General features: G+C 54.5%; 2 protein-coding genes across 5 annotated transcripts; one reads left to right on the forward strand and one right to left on the reverse strand.

Moving 5' to 3' along the window:
* Window positions 1-550: 550 nt before the first annotated feature.
* On the reverse strand, window positions 551-8,763 carry AKT1S1 (AKT1 substrate 1). Of its 4 annotated transcripts, none has more exons than XM_063088325.1 (6): window positions 8,009-8,763; window positions 4,146-4,531; window positions 3,133-3,210; window positions 2,882-3,051; window positions 1,776-1,995; window positions 551-1,619 (listed from the first exon to the last, which is right to left on the reverse strand). In XM_063088325.1, the coding sequence occupies exons 1-6, from the start codon at window positions 8,059-8,061 to the stop codon at window positions 1,519-1,521; spliced, it is 1,008 nt and encodes a 335-aa protein (XP_062944395.1). In that variant the 5' UTR covers window positions 8,062-8,763; the 3' UTR covers window positions 551-1,518. The 4 variants fall into 4 exon arrangements, with proteins under 4 accessions (XP_062944395.1, XP_062944396.1, XP_062944398.1 ...); XM_063088326.1 differs by lacking the exon at window positions 8,009-8,763 and adding an exon at window positions 7,930-8,008; XM_063088328.1 differs by lacking the exon at window positions 8,009-8,763 and adding an exon at window positions 7,507-7,589.
* Window positions 8,764-8,986: 223 nt separating this feature from the next.
* On the forward strand, window positions 8,987-19,155 carry TBC1D17 (TBC1 domain family member 17). Its single transcript, XM_063088324.1, has 17 exons — window positions 8,987-9,124; window positions 9,532-9,630; window positions 9,838-9,912; window positions 11,803-11,926; window positions 12,777-12,984; window positions 13,503-13,614; window positions 13,710-13,868; window positions 14,255-14,383; window positions 14,466-14,569; window positions 15,310-15,404; window positions 15,873-15,989; window positions 16,080-16,180; window positions 16,268-16,367; window positions 17,829-17,926; window positions 18,031-18,147; window positions 18,610-18,696; window positions 18,785-19,155. The coding sequence occupies exons 1-17, from the start codon at window positions 9,104-9,106 to the stop codon at window positions 18,983-18,985; spliced, it is 1,947 nt and encodes a 648-aa protein (XP_062944394.1). The 5' UTR covers window positions 8,987-9,103; the 3' UTR covers window positions 18,986-19,155.
* The last annotated feature ends 279 nt before the right edge of the window (window positions 19,156-19,434 follow it).

Below are 19,434 nucleotides of genomic sequence, written 5' to 3' on the forward strand. Positions count from 1 at the left end.
CCCGCCCCCGACAGCAGCCTTAATACTAGATGGTTCTTTTGATTTACCTTTGGTGCTGCATTTTTCTCATCTATAACGTGGGGATATTCGTTTTTACTTCCTGGGTTTACCAGGGAGAGTAAAGGAGTTAATACATGTAAACAGCCTAAAAACGTGTTTGAGTGGCAGTAAGCCCTGTCTTGTCTCGTTAGCATTCTTCCAGTGGTGGTCTAATGGGAGATGGAGAGTCCATGTTTACTTAGTCCTAAATTATGACCAGGTTCCACCTACTCTCTAACCTCCCGGGCTGGAGGTTCAGGTTTTGTTGGGGAATATGTGGGCTCCGGAGACTGATTCCTCACCAACTATTCTGGTTCCAGCACTCATCCTCCTAAAGATTGGGGTTCCACGGTCACACATGACTGGAATGCTCTTCCCCACCCCGTAGATCTCCATTTTCTTATCTATAAAATGGGGACAATAATTCCAACTCTCAGCTTTGCACTGGGTATCAATGAAACGTTCCTCATTCAGCTTCAGAAAATGTTGAACACAACACACCTCACACTCATTTGTCAGAGGTAAAACTCTTTAATCTCAGAGCGCCCCAACTCCCGATCCCCAACCCCCACACTCTCCCCCACACCAGGGCCGGAGAGTGAGGACCTCTGTCCCCCACCTTGGGTGGACGAGGGCCCTTTAAGGCACCTGTGGGGACGGGGAGGGGGAAGAGAAGCGGGAGCTGGTGCCGTCCCGGACGCAAGGACGGGTTTCGATTGGCAGGCTGTTGTGGGATTGAACCAACGACGGGGTGTCGGAGGCAGGGACCGAATTGGGCCATCCTTGAGGGGGTCAGGGGGAGAAGTTTTCAAGACTTGGGCAAAAACGACCCCAGCCCCAGTAGTGTAAAGAACGTAAATTGAAGGCCGCAGGCCAATTCCGGGCAAGGGACGGCTTGGCCACGCCCCCAGGAGGCTGGAGCCAATACGGTGGGAAAACTAAGGAAGGGAGGATGACGGTTAGTCAAGCCCTTTACAGGTTTCAGCCAGTCAAATGAAGGAGCTGCCCATCGATGGCGTACCGCTACCCAATCCAGGGACTTGCCTGTGCTCTTCCAGGATGGAGCCAATGCCTTCCGAGCAAAGCCCTCGTCGCTAGGCGGAAAACGAGTTGGCCCACTTCGGGATTAGGGCTAGCCACGCCCCCGGCCGGGGAGCAAGCCAATCCCCAGTACGAAGAATTTGTTGCTGGACAAAGGGGCAGCAGACCCAATCGGAGGGCCGGACAGATCCCGCCGCTCCACGCGGAAGGTCGTGGGTTGGTAGGGCGGCGGGAATTGGCAGGGATTGGTAAATCCTGGGGACCCGAGGGACGGGACGGGGTGGGAGGGGGAGGCGGGTCCCGGCTCTGATTCGGATGGGCGGGCCTCGGGGGAGGGACGGTGGTGTAGTGTGGTGCTGGGAGGACCCAGGGCCTGCAAACTCGCTCCCTGAGCCTCAGTATTTCCGTTTCAGCTTCTGGAAATCGCTGGTGTTGAGCCTAGGCCGCGGCAGGTCCCCGAACACCTGGGTGTCCTCCGCCTCCCGCAGCACCAGCGCGCGCATGCTCGCTGCGATGCGGTCCAGGTCGGGCGAGGAGGGCTGCGGAGACCATGGCAGTGCGGGGTCGGCGCCGGCAGGGACTCCCGCCGTACCCACCTGCAGCTCCTGCACCCTGGGCTCCAGGCCCCTCCCAGAACGTTTCCCCCACCCCCCACTTGTGCCCTGCGATGCCCAGTGCCAGCAATGCCCTTCAACCTGTCTTGCTCCACGAAGGGGCCCTTCTACCAGACTCAGACACCACCTCCTCGAAGAAGCCTTCCTGTCCCTCTTCTCCTCCCCTTCTTGTCCCGGACTGTCCCAGTGCTGCTTGTCCGCTGACTATTAAGGCTGTATGCACCCAGAGGGTCTCATGTCTGAGGATTTGGCCCGGGGATTCGGTCATGTTGCAATCAGACCTCTGCCACCGACTAGCTAGCTGTGAACAAAAGATTTCGCCTCCCTAGTACTCAGTCTTTCCCTCTGCAAAACAGGGTCCCTGTGAGGGCTGAGATCATTAGCTCAGTGACTTCTTATGAAAGGTCAACTACCATCAGGTGGCCACCACTGTACAGAAAGGTTCCATCCCCAGGTTGGCCCCCACCAGGGGATTGTCCTGCCATTCATTCTGCCTGCAGCTTTGGCACCTAGTGCCACCTCCATTACAGTCCCTGTCTCCCTGAGCTGGGCCTGCCCTCCCCCAATAGAATGGGAGAGGCCACGACCAGCAATAGCTGCCCTGAGCCCATTAGGAGATCAGCCCAGGGCCCAGCACTCAGGAGCCCCCCGAACGTTCAATTAGTTGTGTTTTCATGAGTCTCAAGCAAGGACAGCAGGAGCTGATGCCCCCTACTTGGACCAGGCACTGTTCTTGGACTTCAGCTTTCACTGCCTCACTGGGCCCTCCTACAGCCTAGGGGAGTTGGGGTTTAGGTGGGGGTAGGTGTCACTGTTTTGATTTCCAGTTTGCAAATAAGGACACTGAGGCTTTTGAGGACTATGGGCCCCCAGGCCTCCTCCATCACAGCCCACAGCTCCTTCCTGAAAGGAAGCTGGGTTCCAATCCCAGATCTCCAGGAAGTCATCCCAGTGCTTCAATTTCCCTTCTGCTTCAGAGAGTTTCATTGTGATGTGTTGTGATGGGCGACAAGGACCCCCCTAGGCCAGGCCAGCCCATGACGTCCACACATGGGACAGTGTGAAAGGAACAAAAGATGAGGGGCCAGGAATGTGTGGGGTGGGGATGGGGGTGATCTGACCCCTCCAAGCCTCAGTTTCCCTATCTGGAGGGCCAAAATACTCCCCTCCCCTCATTTGCCCCTCACCGGCCCATTTTCCTCGTCCGATGATCGAGCCTCTGTCCTCTTCTCCTTGAAGGCCCAGACAGGCACAGACACGGGCAGGGACTTGGCGTACTGCTGCGTGGGCAGGGCTGAGGCTGGGGGCACTGAGTAGGCTGGGGGGCCAGCAGGGGTCTCCTCACTCAGGCTGCCATCTGGGAGGGAGGGTGGACTTCAGCCTCTGTCCCTGCCCTTATCCCAGCCCCCCAGGGATGGGGACAGCCTGGGACACTCACCGTCTGTGCTCTCAGGGTCCGACTCACAGAACGGGGGCAGGTCCTGGAGGGTGGCATCCTCATCCATCACAAAGAGCCCTGTGGGTGGTGTCAGAGGCCCTGAGTCAGTCAGGTCCCTGCCACACTCCATGGGCCCTCTCCTCCAGCCACTGCCACTGCCACTGCCTCCTGGGGTGTCTGTGATTACTATTCCCTCTGCCTCAAACACTCTGCCCTGTTTATCTGCTCGTCATTGGCAGAAACAAATCTAGTGTCTGTCTTATTTGTTACACCCTCAGATAGGAACAACTGGCTGCACTAATGTGAAACATCTAAGATCTGTTTGCGATGAGATCTATCTGACATGACTCAACATACAGGCTGAGAGAAATATGGGATGTTTATGATCCTTTTTGACAACTGGAGACGGAGGCCCAGAGAGGTTAAGTCACTTGCCTGAGGTCCCACAGACAGTAGGTGGCATCACCAGAATTTGAACCCCGGACATCTGGCTCCAGAGTCTGTACTTTGCATCCCATGCAGGTTTTCTCCAGCAATGGTGACAAGGCCAGCCATTGGTAATAACAATAAATGAGTAACTCCTATTTACTAAGCCCCCAGCAAACTCCTACTCACTCCTTAAGCCCTAGTGTTACAGCCTAGTCTCTGGGAAGCATCCAACCTCAGGAGATACCCTGGCCCCGATGGCCTCTATAGGGTATACCCATGTCAGGATCCAATTCCTTGGCCAGAAGGGAAGCCCCTTGATAAAAGAGCCCAAGCTGCTTTGTGTCTCTCAGCACAGAGCTGGCCCCAGGTCATGGGTATAAGGAAGCCAGGGTAAGGCTCAGAGAGGGGAAATGTCTGGCTTAAAGTAACACAGTAGATTATGGGTAAGTGTGTCTGGCTGCCAGGCTCTTGAAACCACAACTTTCAAAGAACATCAAGGCTCAGAGATCAGCACGTGCCACCTACCTGAAAACTACTGTGGGTAACTTGCCAAGCCACAAGCCCTTGCCCTCCGCTCCTCTCACCTCCATTATCGCTGATGCCCAGCCGATCCACAGAGGTCTCTGTCTCTGTTGGCTCATCCTCATCTTCCTCATCATCCTCCCTGGCCAGGGTAGGCTGGGGTGGGCTCGGTGCGGGGCTGGGTGGCTGTGGTGCTGGGGGGACCACTGGGGGCCGGGCAGCAGCGGCAGCCCTGTGGGCCAGGGCGATGTCATGAAGGCAGCGGCGGGCAGCCTCTGCCAGGGCCCCTCGGCCATGGGCTGCATAAGCACAGGGGCCCGGACGGGGTGGCGGTGGTGGGGCAGCAGTCAGCAGCACCAGCTCCGTGCCCGTCTGGGCCCGGAAGCGCTCAGCGGCCCCCACCACGGCCTCCCACAGCTCCTCAGGGCGCCCCGACGCCATCCACGCCCTGTGGGACAAAGCAAGACGGAAGGGGCTGAAGCTTGGCAGGACTGCACCATTCCCACCCAGCCCCACGTGTTCACCTGTCCACTGGATGCCACTCACACCCTCCCACCCACCTAGTCCCAGGTGACCTCAGTGTCTTCTCCAAACCCGCTACTCCTGGGGGATTCCTCACCATCCACCTCCACTGGCCTAGCCCTCCTGCCCCTAGTGTTTACACCGTCCTTTCTCAGCTTGGTCTCTCCTCTTGCCTCTGTCCTGTCCCATGTAGGAGCCACCAGCCACATGCAAGTACAGAGTACTCGAACATGGCAGGTCCAAGCAGAGAGGTGCTGTGAGTGCAAAACCCACACCGGGTTTGAAGACATGGTGCAAAAAAGTAGAAAGTAAAATAGCTCAGTAACCATCTGATATTGAGTCCATGTTGAAATGATCGCATTTTAAATATACTGGCTAAATAAAACATATGGCTAAAATGAATTTTATCAGTTTTCTTTTTACTCTTTTAACATGGCTTGTAGAAAATTTCAAACTGCATGCGTGGCTTGCATTTATGTTTTCATTGGATGGTGCTGCCCTGCTCCATCACCCTGGCCTCTCCCCCTGCCTCCCAAACTCCAGTCCTTCCAGCACAAGGCCCAGAGAGGTCCTCTATAACTAGAGCCGACCCTATTCCTCGCCAGAATCCCCCGGACAAGGTCCCAGCCCTTCAGCCTGGCTTTGGAGGCCCTGGGTGGTCTGGCACTGCCCCTGGCCTCACAGGCAGTATCTATCACCTGCCTAGCCTTCAAGACCCTCTGAGGACCAAGGCCTTCAGACAAGATGGTTACTCATTCTCCATTCACTGCCGATCTTTCACTCATCCTTATGTAGAAGAAACTTTCCTTTGCCCCAAGATTGAGCCAGTCTCCTACTTTGGGCTCCCACAATGTCTGAGCGATCCCTATTATAGTACATTTCCCTCCGGAGAATACTGTTTGGTTCTATGACTGAGAGGCCTGAGACCGAGGGTTGAACAAAGGCCAAAAATGGTGTTGGAACTGCTCCCTGTGCCTGGAAATCCACCACAAAGCTTTTGTACTTCCTACAGGACTCTCTCCTGGCAGTTCCTTTTCAAAGTCTTCCTTGATCCCCAGGATGGATCAGATGTCTTCACTGATAGTCTCCACATGCCCTGGGCTTTCTCCATTATAGCTCATGTCACCCAAGCTTGTGACAGCTGTACCTCTGTCTGCCTCCTCCATCAGACTGTGAACTCCCCAAGGTCAGGGATCTGAGTCCCCAGGACAGGTCTGCCTTAAGCAATCTGCTAGATACATCTTATGAGCTGAGAAGAACAAGGGATATGGGGCTGGCTTCCTGTCCTGACTACGCCTCAAACCTGCTGTCTGACTTTGGACTGCACACTGGAACTCTCTGTGCCTCACTTTCTTTCCCATTAACCACAGTGGTTGAGTTGGCGCAGTTGGGCAGCTGAGATGCCTCCTCAGGGAGATAGTGAGCTCACCATTACTGGAGGGATTTAAGCAGAGTTATGGCCCAGCCCACCAGGGTTGTAGTGAATGGGAGCAGGGAGTCTAGAGCTTAAATTCAATATGCAGGCCCTTTGTGACTCTGGATCATAGAAGCCAGTTTGCTGAGCACCTACTCCCTGCAGGGATACCTGACTCACCTCCTACCTGACTCACCAAGGTGGGAGCTGTTGACTAACAACCCAGACTTGGGGAGTACGAAGCCCTGTTGGAAGGACGAAGCTTATCCACATGCCAGGCAGGGACCCGCCTCACCTACCCTCTCACCTACCCTATGAGGGAGAAGCTATTACCACCCCATTTTACAATTGCAAACTCAGGCCCAGAGAGATTCGGCATCCTGACCAGGGTCACACAGCCAGTAAGAGCTGGAATCTAGACTCTGACTGTCTGGATCCAGAGTCTGTTCTTAATCCTGACTGCCATTCTGCCTGCCTTATGAGAAAAGATTTATCTTTTTTTTTTCTTTTTTTAATGAGAAAAGATTTATACTTTTCTAATCCAGGTGGGGTAAGTGAGGCTCAGAGAGCTTAACTCACTGGCCAGAAGACACATAGCTAGACAGGGCTGAAGCTGCTGTCTGCCCAGCTCCAAAGCCCCACAAAACTGGTAGGTGCCCTGTCTTATACATACTCTTCAGGTCCTTCTCATCTGACGGAGGAAACCGAGGTTCAGAGCAGGGAATTGACTGATTCAAGGTCACACTGCCTGGCAGTGCTAGGCCTGCAGCTCTCAATTCCTTGGGTCCCTAGGCCCTAATGACATGTAGGGTATAGGGGGAACGGGCTTCCCTCTCTGTACTAGATCTTGGGGTCCCCACAGGGTTGAAAAGAGTGAAATGGGGGTGAGTAGGTTGCGAAGGTCCCCCTGCCTCAGAGAGTAGGCACAGGGAAAAAGAACAGCAACTTACACAGACCTCTGCCAAGGTCTGGGGGCTCCCTAGAGTCTATTACCAACAGGAGAGTAGACAAGACCTGGGGAATCCACCTACCCTTCAGCTTCTGGAGGAAGTCCTCCTCCTCCAAGGAGCTGAGTGAGAGATAGAGGAAAATCCCTGCCCCAGGGGAGAAGTTTAAGATTAGGGAGAAGGCTAGCCGGTTAGCTCAGTTGGTTAGAGCGCAGCCTTATAACAGCAAGGTTAAGGGTTTGGGTCCCCTCACCGGCCAGCTGCACCCCCAGCTCCCGCAAAAAAAAAAAAAAAAAAAAAAAAAAAAAGATCAGGGAGAGCTGAGAAGGGGGTGAGACGTGTCCCCCACAGGAGGAGAGCAGTAAGGTGACTGGTCTCTTAGAATAAGGTGAGGAGGAATGGAAAGTAAGGAGAGGGGGTGGGGTGAAGAAACTGACTCCAGGAAAAGGTGAGGAAAGAGGAATAAGGTCCCCACAGAATGAGGGATGCTAGTGAAGTCTCACCACCAGCACCGCCTGTCAAGCTGGACGTGCCCCTCACCCGAAAGTGTGAGGAACCCGAGCAAGCACGCACGGCCAGGGGCGGAGTGAATGTCTGCGGCCTTGCTCGGCCGGTCAGAGACCTCCCCACCTCCCCAGCACGCTCAGGGGTCCAGGGAAGGCCCACTTCGCCAGGAAGAAAACAGGAAATCCCGCCCAGCTGGGGCCAGGACCGGAAGTCCCGCCTCTGGACGGGTGAGGGGAGCCCCGCGGCCCCCCGAGCAACTCTTCGACCCCATGGACATGGTCCACGGCTAAGAGAATAATCCCTATAGGTCTGGACACTGGAAGGTAAGACTGTCTAGGATTTGTCTCGCGTCAGACACAACGGTTCCCGGGGGCGACCCCTTCCCATCACTCAGAAAATATCGTTGAACAGTCTCTGCCCTCTGATCTATGCAGGTCATACCCCTCCTGTGAGCACCTGGTCCCCCCAGCGCCCCTCTTTCTCAGGACGGCCAAATCCTCCCCACACCGCGGTTCACAACACCGCCTCCACTCACGTGCCCGTAGCCAGCATGGCCGGTCCAGAGCCGTCGCCGCCCTCAAAAGACATGGCGGTGTCTTGCGTCACTTCCGTGTAGCTGCCCCTCCCTCATCTGGGCCGCCGGAGACCAAAATGGCAGCCACAGGGGCTTCATCAGGATCAGTGGGGAACGGCGACAGCAGAGTGATCGTAAGAAAGATGGCGAAAGAAAGGCTTCACTTTGCGCAACAAGCCTAGACCATTTCGATTTGACCCCAAGTAATGTGGCCCTCCGCATATGCTCACTCATAACCATAGTATACTAAGGCAAGCGACCCGACGTCCCTCGCCCATAATCAACTTCTTCAACAGAGATCGAGCAAAGTGGTGACCATTAACGACATGGCAGCAGCCTGGCTTCATCTGCCCATAATAAATAAGGGTTCTCTCTTCTTCCAACCTAACCCCCCCACCGCCCCAGCACCAATGCTGGCAACATCCAATATGGCAGCATTTCTTGCTTCGTTTTGCCCGGCTTCAAAATGGCGGCTCGGCCCTCTTTCGACGGTGACTCAGAAAGTCGTCTGACTGCTTCGTCCCCAGGAGCACTGAGAGCTTAATCCCGTTATCCCGAGTCCCTCAGTCTTCTTGTGACGTATAGCTCCTCTCATCTTTTCCTTTATTTGTGCTTCTTTTCCAGCACCTCACTGTCGCGCCCCGCAGAGAGATGGGACTGCCCCGCATTAACATGGCCTCAGCCCACATGCTTAGGCTGTGCCCTAGAGCAAAATGGCACCTCCTTGGCTTCGATGCCAGTATACAACATGGAGAAGGAAGTGAGGGTTTCGGCTTGAGCCTGGAGGTGGAGCTCTTGCACCCTCCCACTTGTTTACTTCGTGGTGAAAGTTGTCATGCCCCGCCTGCTCATTCTGGCCGGTCTTAGCGTCAGCGCCACGTGACTTTAACCCTCGTAGTGCAATTCCCCCATTTTGAAATATAGTTTCACCCACTCCGGCTCTAGAACGGGTAGAGGCGCTACCACTGTCCGGCTTTGAGGGGGAGTGCCCTTTCCGGATGTGACCCACGTTGACCCGGAAAAGGAGGCCCGGGCAGTGGAGCCTCGGCGGCGGCTATGGAGGGAGCCAACTGCAGGGTAAGCATTGAGGACGCAATCCCTCGCTTCTGTCTGTGCGGACAGCCCCCGTCTGGTGGTCTGCTTCTCCCTCAGGTCGTGCGGGGGCTCTGGGAGCCCGGCAGACCTTTAGCAAACACCGTTTCCTTATAAACGCGCTGTTACCTTCTCTTCCATCACTTAAGGAGAGACCATATCTTTTAGCCCCGCCCCCGGGCTTAAGGTCTCTCTGGGCCCCGCCTCTTTTGGAATGGACACCCACACCCGAACGCAGGGCAAAATACGGATACCTCCGCTGGGGTCCTTCATGCCGCGCCCCCTATGAATAGCTCCTCCTCGGGTCCACCCCCATTGGCTACCTCCCAAGCTCCGCCCCACTGCTGTCGTCCCTTGCTTGAGCCCCTCCCCTCACTGGTTCCCGCCCCCAGGTGGTGTTTGAGAAGGGAGGCGTGTACTTGCATACCAGTGCTAAGAAGCACCAGGACCCGGACTCCCTCATCGCTGGTGTCATCCGTGTTGTGGAAAAGGTGGGCTCGGTGGGAGCAGGGCTTGGGCAGGCTCCGAGCGGGGTGGAGGTCAGCAGTGGAACCTCAGGAAGGCTGGGGGTGGGAACTGGAATAAGGAATGGAGCTTTGAAAGGCTGAGGATGGAGACTGGGGAAAAAAAGTTTGGAAATTTGTTGCTTGGGGAGTGTGTTTTGGGGGAGCCACTCTAACTCCTCCACTCTTCCTTAGGACAGTGACGTCCTCCTGCACTGGGCTCCTGTTGAGGAGGCTGGAGATTCCACCCAAATCTTCTTCTCCAAGAAGGTAGGCTTCTCTCACTTCCCCCTTCACTCACTTTTTCTAGGTCCGAGCAGTACAGTTTCAGACCTACCTTTGGGACATGTATGACCCTGTTTGGGAACCGGGTGGTTTCCTACTCTCTGTGAAACTGGCTGAAGATGCCCATTCAAGAAAAGAGAGCAGGGACCATGAGAATCGGCTTCCATCTCTGGATTTGGCTTCTCAGGACATTTCATATAAGTGGAATCATGCAACATGTAGTCTTTTGTATGTGGCTTCTCTTAAGATGTTTTCAAGGTTCATCCATGTTGTAGCATGTTATCAGTGCTTTGTTCCTTTTAAAGGCTGAATAGTGTTCCATTGTATGGATCTGCCACGTTTTGTTTATTCATCAGTTCGATGGGCATTTGGTTTGTTTCCACCTTTTGGCTATTCTGGGTAATGATGCTACGAACATTTGTGTATGAGTCTTTGTGTGGACGTATGTATTCATTTCTCTTGGGCATATACTTAGGAGTGGAATTGCTGGGTCGTTATGGTAATGCTTCGTTTAACCTTTTGAGGAACGGCCAGACTTTTCCAAAACGGTGGCACCATTTTACATTTCCACGAGCAGTATGTGAAGCTTCCAGTTTCTCTATAGTCTTGCCAGCATTATTACAGTAGTGCCCCCTTATCCACAGTTTTGCTTTCCATGGTTTCAGTTACCTGTGGTCAAACTCGGTCCAAAAATATTAAATGGAAAATTCCAGAAATTAGCAATTCATAAGCATTAAATCACATGCTGTTCTAAGTAGTGTGATGAAGTCTTGTACTCTCCCACTTTGTCCTGCCCGGGACGTGAGTCACTCGTGTTCAGATCCACGCACTGTTTATACTCCTTAGGGCCGGCCTGTGGCTCACTTGGGAGAGTGTGGTGCAGATAACACCAAGGCCACAGGTTTGGATCCCTATATAGGGATGGCCGGTTAGCTCACTTGGGAGAGCGTGGTGCTGACAACCCCAAGGCAAGGGTTAAGATCCCCTTACCGGTCGTCTTTAAAAAAATAAAAAAGTCAACTCGATTATCAGATTGATTGTGGTGGTATCACAGTACTTACATTTAAGTAACCCTTATTTTACTTAATGATAGCACCAAAACACAAGAGTAGTGATGTTTGCATGTTTTTTATATTATTCTGTCTTATTACTAATTATTGTTAATCTCATACTGTGCCTAGTTTATAAATTAAACTTTGTCATAGATAGGTACGTATAGGAGAAAACCTAGTATACATGGGGTTCCATCCTATCCACAGTTTCAGGTATCCACTGAGAGTCTTAGAACATATCTCCCAAGGATTAGGGGGCACTGCTATGTCAGGTTTTTTGATTCTAGCCATCTTAGTGTATGTGAAGTAATATCATGGTTTTGATTTGTACTTCCCTAGTGAATAATTTTTTATTTTTTATTTTTTTTATTTTATTATTTTTTTTTTTTAAAGATGACCGGTAAGGGGATCTTAACCCTTGACTTGGTGTTGTCAGCACCACACTCAGCCAGTGAGCGAACCGGCCATCCGTATATGGGATCCGAACCCGGGGCCTTGGTGTTATCAGCACCGCACTCTACCGAGTGAGCCACGGGCCGGCCCCCCCTAGTGAATACTGACAACCTATTTTAGGCACTGTGACCTCTGGCAGCCTGCCTGCACAGCTGTGTAGCATTTGCCTCTCCAGGCATCAGGAGACTTGGGTCCGGGCCCTGGCTCACTCCCTGGGTGTGCTGGGTGACCCTGAACAAGTGCTGTATCTTCTTTGTGCCTCTGTTTCTCTATTTCTTCAAGAGGGCTACCTTCCATGGTGGCCTTGAGGCTCAGATCTGGAAACTGTGTATCCATAGTCCCTCATTCTCTTTTCCTTTTTTCCCTCAAGGACTCCAGTGGGGGTGACTCCTGCACCTCTGAGGAGGAACCAACCTTTGACCCTGGCTATGAACCTGACTGGGCCGTCATCAGCACTGTGAGGCCACAGCCCCGCCACTCAGAACCCACAAGAGGTAGTCTGAACTGGTGCCCCTCGTGGGGCAGGTGGCACACATCTTGCCTTGAGCGGTCATGGCTCCAAGGGTTTTGCTGCCCACAGTCAAGATGGCCATTTGGCTCCATGTTCAGTCCCAGGAGAGTGGAGGTGGATGGGGGTACAGGACTGTTTGTAGCCCAGGTCCAACATGGCCAGCATCTCTGGGTTTGCAGCCTTGCCCATCTCACTGGGCTCCCAGATTGGCCATGGACACCCACACATGAGTCTTGCCTCTGAAGGTTTGAGGCTGGTCGTATGACAGATGCAGCCAGTTAGGGGGTGATTCGTGCCGTCCTGGAGTCACACAGGGTGCTGGGAGCACCAGAAGTCATCTGACCTTTCGGGGAGGGGAGATACCTTCTAGGAAGAGGTGATGCCAGAGCTGGGCTCTGAAGGACTCTTGAGAATTTTCTCTCCTGGCAGACAGCAGCCCGTGTAAGGCCAGAGGCATGTGGCACTGCATGTGTTTCGGGAGCCACCAGCCTTTCATTGTAACTCAAGTGTGGGGTCTGGAGCGAAGCGGGGGTTGAAGGTGAGGCGGATGGGGCTAGAGACAGACCTGAGGGCCTTGAGTGCCAGGTACCCTGCAGGTCATGGGGAGCCTGGAAAGTTTTTGGAACAAGCAAATGTCCATCAGCCTTTCTTCCTGTTTTATCCAGTTGTGCTTCCAAGGAAATGTGAGGTGACCCAGAGTTCCCAGAGGCCAGGGCCTGGTGGTGGCTCATGGTGGGGCCCTCAAGAGACGACTGTGCTGCACAAACATCCTGTATTGACGTGGCTACCTCTGGCCTCCCACACCTGCTTCTAACACAGCACCGTCCCTCTAGGTGCAGAGCCCCACTCTCCTCAAGGCTCCTGGGCCTTCTCAGTGAGTCTGGGGGAACTCAAGTCCATCCGCCGTTCCAAGCCAGGCCTCAGCTGGGCCTACCTGGTCCTGGTGACACAAGCTGGAGGCTCCCTGCCCGCCCTGCACTTCCACCGCGGGGGCACCCGTGCCCTGCTCCGCGTTCTCAGCCGCTACCTGCTGTTGGCCAGGTGAGCCTTTGACCAGGCCCTGTCCCTCTCTAGCCTGACCCCTCAGGGCTCTGAAAGAAATATAGCTCAAAATGAGTTAAAGGAAGAAAAAAGGAATTGATTGGTACGTATAACTGGGAAGTCAAAAGGTAGTATTAATTTCAGGAAGGACCTGGGTCCCAAAATGTTAGAAAGAGTTGCTCTTCTTTCCTCTGAGTTCCTATCATTCTCTGGGACCCCCAGCAACCCTGGCTAAGCAACCTCGGTGGATAGAAAGTGTCTCTTTCCCCATATTCCAGCGAGATCCCAGGGCTGCCTTTCATTGGCTCGTCCCTGAATCAGTTACCATAGCCCAGGAGGTGGAAGGTCCTCATTGGCCAGAGCTCTGTCTTGTGCCTGCCCCCACGGTCCAGCTCAGGTCTGAGGCCTCCCCCTGCATCAGCATGCCCCAGCTGAGGGATTCCCCAGGGTGGGTGGAACAAATGCAGGGTGGGCCTGGACAGCCAGGCATCACCTGTGCCTCACCTCCCACCTCCCAGCTCCCCACAGGACTCCCGCCTCTACCTTGTCTTCCCCCACGACTCCTCTGCCCTCTCCAACTCCTTCCACCACCTGCAGCTCTTTGACCAGGACAGCTCCAACGTGGTGTCTGTGAGTGTCCCTGGCACCAGGAGTGGTGGGATGTGGGTGGGGAGGGACGTTATTGGAAGGGGTGGGTGTGACTGCCCTTTTGGCTCTATCCCTAGCGCTTTCTCCAGGACCCCTACTCCACCACGTTCAGCAGCTTCTCCCGAGTGACCAATTTCTTCCGGGGAGCCCTGCAGCCACATCCTGAAGGAGTGTCTCCCGACCTTCCTCCACCACCCGATGATGAGCCTGAGCCTGGGTTCGAGGTCATTTCCTGTGTGAGTATTACGTGGACCCTTCCTGTTACTTCCTGGCTGTGTCACCTGGGCATGTGACTTCATTTCCCTCAGCCTCCGTTTCCTTCTGGGTCAAATGGGAAAAGTAACAGCACTGTTCGCATCGAGTTGCATAAGGAGCGATTTCACAGAAAGTGAGCACAGCTATGCCAGGCACAGTGCTCAACTGATGGCTGTTATTATTGAGGGCCCTTTCTGATTTGAGGGACAACTTTGTTGCTGACCTGGGAAAGGACCTGCTTCCGTCCCTGAATGTTAACTGTCTGTTGAGTTAAGGAGGGCCCTGAGCTCATTTGGAGGTGGACTGAGATGGAGTTAGGGGCCAGACCTGGCTGAGCCCCTGAGCTCACATGCCCTGTGTCTTGCAGGTGGAGCTGGGGCCTCGGCCAGCTGTGGAGCGGGCTCCTCCAGTCACAGAGGAGGAGTGGGCCCGCCATGTGGGCCCTGAGGGCCGCCTGCAGCAAGTTTCTGAGCTGAAGAAGCGGATCTTCTCGGGGGTGAGCGCCAGAGTGGGTGAGAGGGCGGGATGGTTCTGGCAGGTGGCCCAGAGGCCCCTCTGAGCTGCCTGCCTTGCTTCAGGGCCTGAGCCCTGGCCTGCGACGTGAGGCCTGGAAGTTCCTCCTGGGGTACCTCAGCTGGGAGGGCTCAGCTGAGGAGCACAAGACCCACGTGCGCAAGAAAACGTGAGTGAAAAATGGTGGCTCCGGTGTCAAGATGCTTCTGCTCTGCCAGCCTCTGGCCTCAACCTTCCCAGCCTCCCAGGTCCATTGGAGGTTTTTGATCTATAACAAATCCCCAGTGGCCAGCACAGCACCTCTTGCTTTGTAGGGGCACCAATGGGCAGCAAACTGGCTGGTTCCGTGTACACCAGTTGTGAACCTGCCATGTGCTGGGCATGTATCCCCAGGGATACGGTGTGAATAAGCCAGACCCATACCCAATTCTGTATGGTCTGTCTCATCTCCATGGCTGTTTTCATTCCTGTGCCATACTGTTTTAATTTTCACAGCTTTGCAGCATGTCTCGTAACCTCATATGGTCTGTCTTCTCATTCCTGGTATATATTATGCACCTGCTGTGTGCCTGGCCCCTTGCGGCACTGAGGATATAGCAGTGCTTGACTGTTCTCTGTCTCTAGTGCTCTCTGTCCAGCGGGGGGTAGGGGGTGTAACAGGTTTTCACCAAAAGCCCACAAGTATGTCTGTCATGGGAGATGTCAGGAGGGGGAGGTGTAAGGTGTGGTGGCAAGAATGACTCGGTGGCCTGCTGGGACCTGTGTACTCAGGAAGGGACTCTGTGGAAGTGGCCTGGGATCTAAGTCCTGAAGGGTGAAGAGGTGACACCGGGCTGGGAGGTCTCCAGGTGCTTCCCTGGGACCTGCACCCAGGAGCGTCCTGATGTCTCACCCCTCCCCATGCCTCAGGGATGAGTATTTCCGCATGAAGCTGCAGTGGAAGTCTGTGAGCCCTGAGCAGGAGCAGAGGAACTCACTCCTGCATGGATACCGCAGCCTTATCGGTGGGTGGGGGGTCGGGGGGTTACAGGGCGGATGGGAGATGAAAACACAGGGGCTGGGAGCATGGGTGCAAGGGGGAGGATGGAGGGAACCCCCTGCCTTCCCAAGATCAGGGACAAGGTCATCTGGAGACGGAAGTGGAGTGAGCAGCTGTGGGAATGGCCAGGAGCGGACGGAGAAGGGGAGTCAGGTTCCGTCATTTACTGGCTATGTGATCTTGGCAGGTGATTTTATCTCCCTGGGCCTGGGTTTCCCTCCCTGTGGGAGGGTATGGTGAGCCGCTGAACATGAAGCCCAGCACGTCACAGCAGGAGTGTTAGTGATGGTTTCTGGAACTGGCCCCACTGCTCCCCCGAGAGCCAGCCCTGAGGCTGGGCTGCTGGCAGAGGAGGAATGGGGACCAGTGCCGGTGGCCAGGGACAGGCCACCACACCTTTCTCACCTTTGCACCTTGCACCTGGTCTCTGCAGAGAGAGATGTGAGCCGCACTGACAGGACCAACAAATTCTATGAGGGTCCCGAGAACCCAGGGCTGGGCCTGCTGCACGACATCCTCCTCACATACTGCATGTACCACTTTGACCTCGGTGGGGCGCCAGATCTCCCTCGGGGGGTGGGGGGTGGAGAGGGTGTGGCACTGAGAGCCTGGGCTGGAACTTGACCTCATGTCCCCCCAGGCTACGTCCAGGGTATGAGTGATCTCCTCTCCCCAATCCTCTACGTCATTCAGAACGAGGTGGATGCCTTCTGGTGTTTCTGTGGCTTCATGGAGCTCGTGGTGAGGCTCAGGGCAGGAGTGGGAGACGGGCCTTTCAAAGGATCAGGGGGTCTTGGCTCCTCATGAGCCCTTCCCTCCCTCCTGCAGCAAGGGAACTTTGAAGAGAGTCAAGAGACCATGAAGCGGCAACTTGGGCAACTTCTGCTGCTCCTGAGGGTGTTAGACCCGCCGCTCTGTGACTTCCTGGGTATGTCTTGTGGGGATGGGCAGGAGACAGCAGGGCCATGGACCTTGCCAAAGATTCTATGGTAGCAGCCACAGATGGCGTCCTGATGTTTAGTCCTGATCCGGACACAAGAAACATGCCCACATAACCCAGAACCTAAAACTTACATGTAGGGGCAGAATTGCAGTTTCGAGCAAAACCTCAGCAAATGCAGCTGTGCAGGTGCTCTTACTAGCCCTGGGTTCCAGGTGAGCTGGCTGTCTCGTGCACATCTTTATCCTGTTTTGGCATTAACTTTGGCTTTGCCTGCATGGTACTTTGCAGAAATAAGGACCTGGGTGTGGCTCCTGCCACTTCTTACCTCCACCCAGCTCCTGCTGCCTTGACCCAGGGTTCGGAAACTGGTTCTGTGGCCCCTGGGCTGGGGCTGCTGCATTCTGGCTGTAAAATTTTTCTTCTTCATTAGTTGTTCAATGTAAAAAAATACAGGAAATCCAGGTAAAGAAAGTAAAAGTTGCTGTAGATAGTATTCTTTTGATTGCAGGTGATGATGATGATGTTAACTTTCTCATGGACATTTCATCACTGAAGCTTTAGAACCTCCCTGGGGGAGGGAGACTCGGCCTCACTTCATTGAAGAGGAAACTAAGTCTTAGAAAAGCACATGTCACTTCCTGGGACATGCAGACATAAGCTGTCTCTCTGTGTCATTAAAAGTCTTCTGAAACATCACGTTTTTCTGACTGCATAGTACTGTGTCCATCTGGAGGATGTGCTAGACTTGATTTAACCTGACCTGCTGGACATTTGGGTCATTTGCAGTTTTTCTGCAACTTTTGTTTTTGGCAACTGGCTGGTATGGGGATCTGAACCCTTGACCCTGGTATTATAATACCGAGCTCTAACTGAGCTAACTGGCCAACCGCATGTGCAGTTTTTCGTCATGTAGAATAGTGTGGATAATTTCTTTAGGTTAAATTTTAAGCAGTGGAATTATATCTAGGGCAGTACTTGCTTTGCAGCTTTTGAAATGTTTGTCCTGTCATTGTTTTCCTAGAAAGATATCACAACAGCTTAGCTTTTTGCTGTCAGTGTATCTAGGAGTGCCAATGTCCTTAATCTTCACCAGCACTGGGTACTGAGATTCTATTTTTCTTTGAGCGTGTTGGTCTTACTAGACCGTTTTCGGCTCAGAGTGGAAGACATGGAAGTAAAAACCCTTCGTCTGGAGTGTGGAAGGCACTGTGGGAAAGGTCCCAGTTCACGTAATGCTCCTGCTTCATCTCTGAAGTCCCCACACCGAGCATAAGTTACTTACTTGCCTATCCTGGGGTTGGGTCTTAACAGCCAGGGTCACTTCATAGAGTCTTAGTCTAACTGCTGGGCACGTTGTGAGCTGGAATGGGATCTGGATTGGTTTTGAGCCTTCTTTTTGTGTGCACCAGCTGTGCTGAGGCTGAGTTGGCTCCCTGTCCTCCCCAGACTCCCAGGACTCCGGCTCTCTCTGTTTCTGCTTCCGGTGGCTACTCATCTGGTTCAAGAGGGAATTCCCTTTCCCAGATGTCCTTCGGCTATGGGAGGTGGGACAGTTGGTTTGGGTGGGAGGGCTGAAGTGGGCTCTCCTGTCCATGGGAGGAGCTGGGCAGGGGGTGGGCCCCGACCCTCCCTTTTTCTGGCACCCCAGGTGCTGTGGACAGGGCTTCCTAGTCACAATCTGCACCTGCTGGTGGCCTGTGCGATTTTGGACATGGAGCGAGACACCCTCATGCTGTCTGGCTTCGGCTCCAACGAGATCCTCAAGGTGAGGGATTGGCTTCCTGCTTGCCCTGTCCTCTCATCCGTGTCCACTTGACCTGGGGTGTGTTCTGTGAAGGCTGGCGCTGCCCTGTGCCACACGGTATCTTAGGGCAGTAGGTACTCAAAATGGGATTACTGGAAGTAGGGTTAGCTGTGAGCACCACGGGGGTGAGACTGGGTGGCTCCCAGCAGTGTCCTCTTAGAGCCTGCAAGTAGGAGTGGCTATAGGAGTAGGCTGGGGGCCCTCTCCCTTCATGGCATCGCAGAGTCTGGCAAGCAGTAAGAGCCAGGATGACTGCTGAAGGCTTGAGAAGTGTGACTCCCCTGACCCCCAGCTCTACACGGAGCCCCCAGAGGGCCAGCACTGTCTTCCCCCATTGTGTCCCCAGCCTGAGCTGCAGCATAGGTGCCCAGGTGGCAGTGGCTGTGTGTGCCTGCCAGCAGCCTGACCCACCCCCTCCTGCAGCACATCAATGAGCTGACCATGAAGCTGAGTGTAGAGGATGTGCTGACACGTGCCGAGGCCCTCTACCGACAGCTGACTGCCTGCCCCGTGAGTCCTTGCCCCTCCCAGTAGCTGCCCCCGCAGTCCTCTCCCCTCTCACCTCCAACCTTTCACTGCCCTCCACCCTCACTTCCAGGAGCTGCCCCACAACGTGCAGGAGGTCCTGGGTCTGGTGCCGCCCGCAGAGCCCCACAGCCCCTCACCACCCACCTCCCTGTTGCCACTGTCGCCTACCCGGGCCCCACCAGCCCCACTGCCCCCTGTGGATGCAGCCCCACAGCCCGACAGCAGCCTGGAGATCCTGCCGGAGGAGGAGGACGACAGCGCAGACTCCTAATTCTGACAGCCCGCCTAGCACAAGCACTTTATCCCACCCCAGCCCCTTGGAGGCTGGGGGTAGGGGACTGGAGGATGAGGGTCTGGGCTGCCTTTCGTGCCTCTTCTCCCAGGGCCCAGGCCGCCCGCCTGATGAGCTGGTTTCATTAAACTGACACTTCTTATGTCCAATTGGCCTTGTGTTGATGGGGAAGGAAGCTGCCATGTTGGCTTAGACCTGGATGGGGAGGGGGTGGTGGCTTCTAGTCTCTCTGCAGAAGAGAATCCTGACCACATGACACTGCTCTGGCCAGTGAGATGTAAGAGGAGGTCCCCTTGAGGGTGAGTGTGGGGGTTTGTGGAGACAGAGCCTGATTCAGGGCTTTTGGAGGAGTGAAGATGGGGTGCTCAGGCCTGGGGCTGCCACCCCGTAGCTGGGTGGGGGACACATTCCAGATGTAGCTGAAATGG

The sequence above is a fragment of the Cynocephalus volans genome, chromosome 3 (assembly GCF_027409185.1).
Source record: "Cynocephalus volans isolate mCynVol1 chromosome 3, mCynVol1.pri, whole genome shotgun sequence".
In the NCBI taxonomy this organism is placed as follows: Eukaryota; Metazoa; Chordata; class Mammalia; order Dermoptera; family Cynocephalidae; genus Cynocephalus; species Cynocephalus volans.